The following is an 11,976-nucleotide window of genomic DNA, read 5'->3' as shown; positions in this document are numbered from 1 at the left end:
GAAAAATATAATAAATGCTGATATTCTAAAGTGACAATTATTTTAAGAAAAAGAAAAAAGGTAAAAAAACAATTATTGTGAGACAGATGAAGTAATTGTTAACTAATGATGACCTTGTATTTAGTTGTAACACGTTGGTTCTTTATTTTTTTTTTGTTCTGTTTAAGTCTTTTATTTATCAAAATATGCACAAGTTGATCCTTTCTTTCATTTTTTCATTAAAAAAATGTTAAATAATAATTTTATCAACAACCCTGTTTTTTAAAAGACTTTGTTAATTAAAAATAAAGAAATTCATAAACCACACCAACATCTTCATCCTCGTATTCTTCCATAAATCAAATCAATGTACACCCAAACGCACCTCCAATTAGCTTAAGTATCTTCACTTTCATTATCTAAACTCATAATTTTAAATCCCTAAATCTAAAAAAACCTTAAATTTACAAGACATAGAAAATATCCCCAAATTCAATTGAAAGAGAGAGTCTGTTTCATAATGGGTTAGCTTAAAATTTGAGTTTTACTTCTTTGAAGGGTATTAACGGTATGAAAATTCTGAATTTTGTGTTTGGGGACTTAGAATTTGGGGATTTCTCAATGTTTGATAAATTTAAGGTTTTTTGAGATTTGAGGATTAAAAATTATGAGTTTAGAAGATGGAAGTGAAGATACTTAAGCTAATTGAAAGTGTATTTGAGTAGACATCGATTTGATTTAAGGGAGAAGATGGGGATAAAGAACACGAAGACGAAGATGTTCATATCGTTTATAAATCTTTTTATTTCTAATTAAAAATCTTTAAGAAAACAAGGTTATTAATAAAAATATTATTTCAACATTTTTTTAATGAAAAAAAATGAAAGAAATGATTAACTTGTGCACATTTTGATAAATAAAAGACTTAAACGGGAGAAAAAAAAAAGATAAGGATCAATGTGTTACAACTAAATAAAATAAAAGACCTCTAGTATAATTTTGCCTTAACTATTTCTCTCTACATAGTATATGCAACGTAAAGGGTATGAGTCGAACATCAAATCTCCCATATTTTTTTAGAATTGATTTCAGAGTTTTGAACGTGATTATGCACTAATACTATTCGCACGCTGCCATATGTAACATCTTTTGATAGTGTGGATGACTATTTAATATTCGGTGAAACCACGACACTAAAGTGCATTGATAAGTTTACAAGGGGTGTGATCAACGTATTTGAGGCACAATATCTACGAAGGCCAACCGCTGAAGACATCGAAGACTAGGGGAACATGGCTTTCCTGGTATGTGAGGGAGCATTGATTGTTTGCGTTAGGAATGAAAAAAATTGTCTCGTTAGATCAAAAGTGCAATATGCTTAAAGAGATATGCTATACCCACGATTATGTTCGAAATAGTGGCTTCACAAGACTTATGAATTTGGCACACATTCTTTAGAGTAGCGGAATCAAACAAAGATATCAATATGCTAAACCAATCTAACTGTCTTCAAGATGTTATGCAAGAGGGAGCTCCCCATTATACAATCCATTGTAGTGGATACGCCATAGACTATTATCTATCAAATGTCATTTATCCTGAATGAGACACAATTGCAAAAAGCATCCCAATGGTACAAGGGGGATAAGAAAAATTATTTTGAACAAGCATATGTAATTCTGATGATCAAGTCATGGTGAATAAAATTCTGAATAGAAACTGGGTAACATATTGATAACCACACCTCCCTCTCTGCGTCATCAAATCCTGAGTTTAACGTTAATATCCATGATTAAACATTAATATCCATAATTAAACTCATCAAAGTGAACCCATGGCATGATGGCATCAGTTGGTGTAACATGAAGTAGGAGATCTCTATGAAGTGGACCTGCCACCTACATATGCTTTGCACTACAAGATTTTGTTCTATTTTACACTCAGACAGGTGGGACCACAATTCCTAAAAGAACACTAGAATTTCTCATGTTATTAGAAAATCATACATTTTCGAATCAAATCTCTAACAAAATGGAGTAGATAGTGAGAGATTGAATAAATATTAGAGGAACATGTACATGACTTTATCCCCACATAACTATGTTAATAATTAAGATATAAGTTGGTTTAAAAAAAATTAAGATATAAGTTAAGTATTCCCTCCGGCCATTTTTTTGGTTAAGTTCCGTCCAGCCTTTATTATAATTAGAAATCCTACTTTCACACTTGATAAAATAATAGTTAAGTGTACTTAATTTTCTTAATTTCATATTAAACAAAATAATAGTTAAGTGTACTTAATTTTCTTAATTTCTACCCCTCTAGTGGTGATAATCATCAATATTACATACATTTTGAACATGAGATTCAACAAGGTTTATTTCTCATTGTTTACTTATATGCGACGTTAAAAAATGAATACATTATTGTTTATAATTGAGTCCGGAATGATAAGAATAAAAACAAGATTTATTTATACAAAAGTCTGAGTTTGAACCTGAAATTCTCGCTTTTGCACACATGTGAGACTAATCACTATCCTATTTGATCATTATTCATTTCACATTGTAACGCTCTTACCAGACAGTACCTTTTTAATTTATGAAGCAATACAAGTCATCCTCTTGGAAGACTACACATACAACCATTTTAATATTGAGAGGTCAAGTCCCCTAAAGAAAAAGAAAGAGACAATGTATCAATGATAATTGATGGATGAATTTTTTATAAGTTTTGGTCACCGAGTTGTCCGTGATATCATATTAAACCGTGTTTGTCTTCCAATATTTATATACTTGATCCATCCCTAACTAACTATAAAGCTTATTTCAAATAAAAATTTGTCTATATATATAACTCTTACTAATACTAGTGGTAATTTTTCTTGGAATATAAACAATCAAATCAAAATTAAACACATGCATGATCTAGATGTAAAATTAACCACTCACATATGAATCTAACAGTTTATCCTACAAATATGATCTCACGTCTTATAGTTAGACCGCTATGACAACCAACTAAACACGACTATTTTTTTTAATGATAAATGTTAGTAGTACTAGACCATTGACCCGTGCTTCCGCACGGGTCATACGAAAGAAAAGTTATAGCGCAAATGTGAAAGGGATCATTTTACTTGTAACCAAAAAACAGTATAATTCAATTCATAAAATAAATTGTCAGAAACCTTTATAATGCACCATATTAAACAATTTCCACGACATCAATCCTGTTACGGTAACACGACATATAAATTTAATGACATAGTTTATTAAAAAAAGATAATCCAACGTCTGTCGACATAAAAATAGTACCAAAATGCAATAAAAACATTACTACAAAACCAAGTGCTACACATTACGGAAAACTTCTTTGTAGACCACATTTGAAGTCACATCAGTATCTTGACCGTCCTCGTCATTGATCAACATCTTTAAACCATCCCTCGAAGTAACCCTCGATACTGCGACGTACAATTGTCCATGTGAAAAAACAGGAGACGGTAGATAGACACCAACATTTTTCAAAGACTGACCCTGACTCTTGTTAATAGTCATTGCAAATGAGACGGACAATGGAAACTGCCTTCGTTTAAACTTGAACGGAATTCTAGTATCAGACGGTTCTAGCGATAACCTTGGAATAAACACCTTTTCACCTATATTAGACCCAGATATTATCTCTGCCTCGAGCACAAATTTACCCATCTTTGTAATAATCAATCTTGTACCGTTACATAAGCCCAAATTTTGATCTATGGTCCTCAATAACATCACAGGTACTCCTACTTTCAATCGAATCCTATGGTTTGGCAATCCGGAGGCAACAATGGTGTTGAGAAATTCAGGCGTGTGGATGTCGTCTAGTGCGTCACCGCCTAGGTTTTTATGATAAGGTGTATCATAACTCAAATAAATTTTCTCCTCACCAGGAATCAAGTCTAACACATAATCATTAACCTGATCAACAATTGTATTCTTTGGTGCCAATATTGCTCTACTTTGAAAATATTCTGGTTTACCAATGTTCACTAACAAATTTGGGTAAGTGCTTTCAACAATAGATGCAATAGGATTACCTGAACTTGGAATAAGCAAGTCGGACGGGATTTCAACGGATATGTCGACATCATTGATTACCCCAGTGGTACCATCCCCAATGCTTAAAACCCAGTCAGAAAACAACTTCCTCTCTTCAATGTCTGCTTCAGATGCGCCACCTAAAACCCTCATATTTTTTGTAAGCGTAAGGACTTCACAGTACCTCCATAAATTAGATGAGTTAACTGTACCATAGACAATCTCTGGCCTGGGAGCTTTGGGCATGACCGGTAATATCTGTCTGAAATCTCCACCTAAGACAACAACCTTACCACCAAACGGTATGTCCTTGTTTCTCTCATCTACGGTCTTTAGAACATCTCTCAAGGATCTATCCAGTGCTTCGAAACAATGCCTGTGCATCATTGGTGCTTCATCCCATATGATAAGTTTAGCCTTAATCACCAGCGATGCCAACGGTGTATTTGGAGTAACCCCACACATTGAGGTCTCGTCGATTATAAAAGGGAGACCGAATCTTGAATGTGCAGTTCTTCCACCGGGTATAAGCAAGGCAGCAATCCCACTGGATGCACATGCCAAAACAATCTCACCCTCAGACCTCAATGCAGCTGACAATGCCCTCCAAATAAATGTCTTCCCCGTACCACCATAACCATACAGGAAAAAAAACCCAGGCTTGTCTTCCCTGACTCTTGTAATGATTGTATCATATATATTACGTTGTTCTGAAGTCATGGTCGACATCAACTGAGCATGTTCAGCAGCTAGTAAAGACTTATTATAATTCATCTCATCATAAATCAATCTATTTCCGACATCAGTGACCAACGATGTATCAGCTGTTGGCATTGGAGGAAAATCAGTCAAACTCTTCCCAAAACTCTGCAACAACGTTTCTAGCTCGGCCAACGCATACGCCTCCAACTGCTCATCAGTTAACCGTAAATCTGGTAGAGAAATCAAGGTTGTTAAAAATCAGCAGGTCTTGTATGTCGAAAATATATACGGGAAAAAAACAGCCATGTTCATGTAATTTTGATAAAAAAAAAAAACATATGTGTAAATAGAGCTATTTTTTCCAACTTCAGACAATAAAAACTTATGTTATAAATAGTTCTTCATTCATAATTAATGTAAATTGTCATTAGAATAATTATTTGGCAGAAACGCAAAATCACTATTAGATTTACCAATATCATTGCATGTAATTTGAGTAAACAACGGTAGTTACTTTCGTATAAAGACAAATGCATGTATTGTCAGAGATGGAAAATTATTTGAGGAGGAAGAATGAATAAACATAATTATTACGTAATTAAAAATAATAAATTAGCAATGAAATAAACCTGGAGCTCCAAGCACCCGCCTCTGTTTGTGGAGAATGTCATCAATTAAACTTGCAGATGTAGAATTCCAGACAACATTTGGTCTGGCAAATTGGTCAGATACCATCAGTTCTACAAAGAGTCTACGTAAATAAGTGCCAGTGCCCCAAAGACTTGCTTCCATTATCGCGTCTATAAACTCCTTGTCATCATCCAGTAAACCCATAGCGTAGCAGGCCTCCTTGAAAGTATTGTATTTTACACTGTCGACAGTCTTGATGTCATCAAAAGATGTCGGACCTTTGATGTAGTTTAAGAGAGTTCTCAGGTAAAACCTTTCGCCGGAACCTGGTGGAGCAAAATGGACCCTTCCTATCGAAAAACCAACTTGCCTAGGAGTCCATTCATGATCCGTTGCTTTCCACACGAATTTTGTCGGGAATTGATTGTACGTCATATTTCTTGCTTCTGGATACTTTTGATTTGCTTTCATCCAGGCCAAAAACTTTGTAGTTTTTCCATGCGATCGCTCTACAACTTCTTCAATATCCTCGTTCTCTTCGTACATAATTGAATGCTCATTTTCTAAATGATAATTTAACCGTTCAACCGAAGGTTCTCTGTAATGTATGTCAAAAGCGAATATTCTCCAGGCAGCTTCACACGCGGACAAATACCGACAATCATAATACATTTTTATCTCATCCAAATCACTCTCACCTCCACCACTATAAAAGTTTGCGGTGACGCGATCATGTCCCTTGTTCACATATTTGAAAAGGTATTTGATAGAACGAATCTGGTTGCACCACTCGACATTGATATGAGCATTGTACTTCAAGAGCAGTGTTCTATTATACGGCACAACAAACCTGTTGTCTGCAAAACACTCTCCTTTTTTTACATAAACTCCATTGTCCCTTCTTCTGTAAACTGGATATCCATCTTTATCGAGCACGGTTTGGTCCACAAATTTCTTTGGAAAGTGCTTGGTACATTTATTTTTTAGCATGCAAGGTGAACTTGTGTTCTGGTCACCACATGGGCCGTGAATCATTAGTGTAGTCACTATATTAAATAACTCCACATCTGTATCTTTGTTTGGAATCTCTGCTGATATAATCTTGTCAAGATCCTCAGGCTTCTTACAACGATAACTTGGCTTCAAAAACACCAGTATGTGTGCATGAGGTAGCCCACGCTTTTGAAATTCAATAGTATATATAACTGCACACATAACAGAGAAGCTCGAAATAAGTTAACTTCATGGTAAATTAATGTAAGAAATAAAGTATTGCACAAATGTCATATAATCAGGGAGTATTGGATAACTATTGAATATTGGTTGTAAAATACCTATAATACACATTATATTTACATGGTAGATGCATAATATACGACATGAATTGACATACTATTTCACCAATGTGCCGTATGGAATTAATTGAAATTCATTTTAGTATTTGCATAGTGTACTGTAATATAGTGATGAAGTAGCAATAGAAAGCAACTTCAAATTCCTTACAACGGAACATAACATATATAAATAAAATGGTACAGTTGGGACCAAAACTTTAGTGTATAGATTACTCACCTGCCCGTACGTCTCCAAATATTTGGCCCTTCTTGATCTCCTTTATGAGATGATCGAGTTTTAATTTGAAAATTCTGCAAGACAAATCTGGTCTATCTGCTGGTTTTAGATTATGCAATTTGAGAAAATCAACAACCTCCGGCCATTTATGATTGCAAGTAAACGTGATGAACAGATCGGGATATCCAATCCATCCACAGATAGCCATTGCATCCTGATAGTTTTGGATCATGTACCGTGGACCACCAACAAAAGTCGCGGGCAAAATAACTCTTTTTCCAGTAGTAGCCGGATTTGTCTCTCCTCTTAGAAGTGCTTCGGTTAATCCTTTATACATATGCGCCCTTAACTCTTTTTGATGATCTCTTGCATACCTTAATCTGGCATACTCTATCATACTGAACCCGTCAACTAAAAATTGGTGGAGCAACCTCCTTGAAAAAACAATAGTTGAATAAATCCTTTCTCGATGTTGTATCATATAAGCCATCCATTCTAATAGAGTGACATATAGCCTTTTTATCTGTGACTTCTTGGATGTTTCATTGTACCTGATATATTTTCGATAACCATCCTGACCTCTTGGAAACAAAAGCGGATATTGCAACGGCAAGTAAGATGGCTCAAGAATCGAAATTCTCTTCAAAGTACCAGATCTTTCTTCGACAACAACATCTCTTTCAAAATCAGAAGAATCAAAGTCTCCGACTACCAAAGCTGCAACCTCTGACGCTGTAGGCAAATTATACCTCCGACCATCCCGATTTCTCTTGCCTAATATTCTTAGCTTGACAGTAGGGGCATTTCTCGCCTTCAAAGTATCTCTTGCAGTTCTATACTGTTTGGCGTAGGAATTGACATCATCAAGAATGTCTCTAAGGTTAGTAACAATTGACGATTTCATCGAATCGTTGTCGTCATCCATCCTACAAACAAAAGCCAAATATCAATATGTACGGTATGAAAACTTTACTCCAGAGAGTGGAATGAAAAATAAATGTCGAAATCAGCAAAGTATAAAACATTTTACCCCACAGCTGCCATTCTATTCTTGATTTCATTGTCGGTGTCATAAACGTACAATTGAGCAAACTTTGGTACATCTCCTTCCATTGGCAGCAAACTACCAATCCGATGATAGTTTTCGCCATTCAGAACAAACGTCGGAGGAGCGTTCCCACTATTCATAGAGCTGTCAATCTTTCCACCCATCGATGTGAAGGCAAACATACTGTTAAAAGATCGAATATTTTCCATAAAATACTTGCTTCTTCTATTGTCAGAGTAATACAAATCAGCGAGAGGTTCAGGCAACGGTGGGTACGCAATTTTGATCCTCCCTTCCTTGCAACACATAGAGAATTCCGGCACTATTGGCTTGCACTCCTTGCGAGTCCTCTCTCCATACCACATGTGTGATCCACAATCTTTGCATATACAATCCGGCTGCCCGAAATCCTCGTAACTTACACTTTCAACAGAATCTGAAAATAACGCGAGTATCATGAATTGTATATATTGTAACAATGTCTCGGATGAAAGTAAACATATTTATATTTAAATTACAAATAATGGTACCTGATTGAAGAGATGAAAATATTCCCAACAACATATCGGTGCAATTTTGATGCACAATGTCAGAGCTGATGTCTGTTCACATGCAACAGCTATATACGTCAAGAAATTATTGTTCGACCAATATAATTTTACGATGGAAATTCATATTCATCCAATACGATATTAGCAACACAAATATAAAGTTACAGAGACAAAAAGCAACATTACCTGAATTTGGTGGAATATCTTCGTCTTCCCAATTTTGAAGACAATTTTCAACGATTAATTCTTCATTAGCAGATGTGACAGACGACAAAATTGTGTCTGTGGCTTGAAAAAGATTGTGCTGGTTTACACTTACATCATCATCCAAATGAATCACTGAAAGAACAGAAATAATCATCTTGCTTTTAGACTTCCTAGCTGCTATTTAGTGCACTGAAGCGTAAAAATATATAGGTATATAATGAAACATAAATAAACATACCAACCTTATAAACATGTTAGCGTTTTTTTAATAAGAATAAACATAGGAAAGAGGATAAATATAACGACTAAGAAGGTCTTTATGAATCAGTGCAAATCAAATCTTGAAGTCAGATTGCAAAACACCAAGTAAAAGTAAAATGTGGAACGATATATTTTTTTTTCAAGCTTATTATTAACATGTGATGATCTGATTCATAAGGACCATTGCCAGTAGTCCAATCCTACATTATTTTTGTTAGTCATGAGAATGAGGTTTTCATCTCAAAAGGGTATGAGATAAACATATCTTATTAGGTGCTTGGATGCAAAGTTATATTATATAAGTATAGACAATGTAGCGTGTTTTGATAACGTTCTATTAAGTATAGGTTGAAATCAAATAACAGACCGAATCAATTCAACAAAAAAATAATAAGCAAATTATGAGCAAAAATATTAAGCAAATAACAATATGCACTCGGCACTTTAATAATAAGCAAAGAAGATAAATATATAGCACTATGATTTCCACAAACAACAGGTTGAAATCAAAGAAGAGATCGAATCAATTAAACAAAAAAATAATAAGCAAATAACACTATGAATTTGGCACTTTAATAATAAGAAAAGACTCGGCACTTTTTTTTTTTTTTTTTGGTACAGAGACTCGGCACTTTAATAATAAGCAAAGAAGACAAATATATAGCACTATGATTTCCATAAACAAAATGTTGAAATCAAAGAAGAGACCAAATCAACTCAACAAATGAAAATAAGCAAATAACACTATGCATTCGGCACTTTAATAATAAGCAAATAACATATCATTTTAATTGCAGTGGGTATATGAAGCAAAACAACACAACAATTATATGTGTAAGGAAGAACAAAGATAATAAGCAAAATCAGAAAGAAAAAAAAAAGTCTAAAAACCTAAAGCTCTACATCAGTCATGAAAAAAATGAAGCATATATATTAAAATGAAACAGAAAATAGTGTATTAAAACAGAAATAGAAAATAATGTATTTGCGGTGACTAAAATTAGAGTTATATATGCTCATATATATTAAAATGAAGCATGGAAAGAGTCTGATTCTCATAATTTATAACAGGTTAATTAAGTAATTCAAAATTATGCACTAATTAATATATTTTTGTCCTTGAAGACTATATGCAAGCAAATACTCACATAAAAGGAAAAGGATAGCTCAAAGTATGAACAAAGATAATAAGCAAAATCAGAAGAAAAAAAAAAGTCTAAAAACCTAAAGCTCTAAATCAGTCATGAAAAAAATGGAGCATATATATTAAAATGAAACAGAAAATAGTGTATTAAAACAGAAACAGAAAATAGTGTATTTGGGGTGACTACAATTAGAGTTATATATGCTCATATATATTAAATTGAAGTATGGAAAGAGTCTGATTCTCATAATTTATAACAGGTTAATTAAGTAATCAAAATTATGCACTAATTAATATATTTTTGTCCTTGAAGACTATATGCAAGCAAATACTCACAGAAAATGAAAAGGACATCTCAAAGTACGAACAAAGATAATAAGCAAAATCAGAAAAAAAAAAAAAAGTCTAAAAACCTAAAGCTCTACATCAGTCATGAAAAAAATGAAGCATATATATTAAAATGAAACAGAAAATAGTGTATTAAAACAGAAACAGAAAATAGTGTATTTGGGGTGACTACAATTAGAGTTATATATGCTCATATATATTAAAATGAAGCATGGAAAGAGTCTGATTCTCATAATTTATAACAGGTTAATTAAGTAATTCAAAATTATGCACTAATTAATATATTTTGTCCTTGAAGAATATATGCAAGCAAATATTATGTTCAAGGAATGAAAGAATGTCATACATATGACGTCAGACTTATTAGTAAGAGACCAAAAAAGAGACCAAAAATATAGAAGTGGAACACGTTGTAATGAAAGAATGTCTGAAGTACATTAGTTTCAATTTTAGGCTTTTAGCTAGCTCTGAGGAAAAAGATGTGATAATTACTTTTGCCTAAAATTAATCATGGTCCAAAAGTGCTTTTGAAATTGTTATAAAATTCTGCAGTAGTTATATTGACACCAAATCCTTATTCTGCTATGTTTCATAAACTGCTAGACATAAAGATTATACTTAGAAATGCTTCATTTTGATTGCTTGATAATTCAACATTTTATTTGGATCCTGTAGATGCCAAAGTGGAGAAAGAAGACATCAAGAATAATGGTATTCACTAAATTTCATCTATTCGGTTTCCTTTTTTTGTACACACACTCCATTTAAGCACAGTAATTATCAATTAATAAGTTGGACCTCACAAATTCTCCTGTTTGATTGCAATGTTTTCATTATATCAGCTTGCCTTCACTAATAAGTTTAATATGTCAAACTCTGCAGCGTCAAAAGGAAATATTGATTCAGGAGTTGAGGTTTGGTTTGGTTTACATGTATTGTATGAATCTTATATTAATTTTTACCTATTTTCATTTTATATTTCATATTAGAGACAAAATATCATAATATACATCAGACATGAAGGCGGATAGTATGAAGAAATTAGGAATTCGAACTTTGTTTCCTTAAAAATGCAAATACCTTCCTTTCTGTATTTGATGTACTTGCTATATTTTTCGCAAAATTCTTTTAATTGCAACATGCTACTAAATGTGATGTTAGAAGGGCAGCGGGAATGATGAAAAGTTTTTCAAGATTCAAATTCCTGCATCGTTAAAATAGAATAGCATGCAAAATAAGTTTGTTATCTGCTAGCTTACCTTCATTGTCCGGTATATCAGAATCCTCGCGGTTTTCATCACACATGCCATCGAAGGATCCAACAGAATGGTCGTGAGGCACATGTGTTGCATTTGTTAAAACATGTCCACTGGTTCCAATGATTTCGGTGGTCTGGCTATTAGAACTGCAGCTATTCGGTACTTCTGCAAATAAACATCCATATTTTAGGAA

The 11,976-nt window shown here is 33.5% G+C and overlaps 1 protein-coding gene across 1 annotated transcript; it reads right to left on the bottom strand.

Moving 5' to 3' along the window:
• Positions 1-3,137: 3,137 nt before the first annotated feature.
• Positions 3,138-11,976, bottom strand: LOC146919281 (uncharacterized; the record flags this gene model as incomplete). Its single annotated transcript, XM_085710699.1, has 7 exons — positions 3,138-4,993; positions 5,393-6,598; positions 6,966-7,891; positions 7,996-8,449; positions 8,544-8,615; positions 8,751-8,903; positions 11,784-11,976. Coding segments are annotated over 7 exons (4,665 nt in total), but the record flags the coding sequence as incomplete, so codon positions are not given.

The sequence above is a fragment of the Medicago sativa genome, chromosome 5 (assembly GCF_051527215.1).
Source record: "Medicago sativa cultivar Bolivia chromosome 5, Bolivia_mono, whole genome shotgun sequence".
Lineage (NCBI taxonomy): Eukaryota > Viridiplantae > Streptophyta > Magnoliopsida > Fabales > Fabaceae > Medicago > Medicago sativa.
The sequence above is the reverse complement of the archived record's forward strand: the minus strand, read 5'-3'. Positions and strand labels throughout refer to the sequence as shown.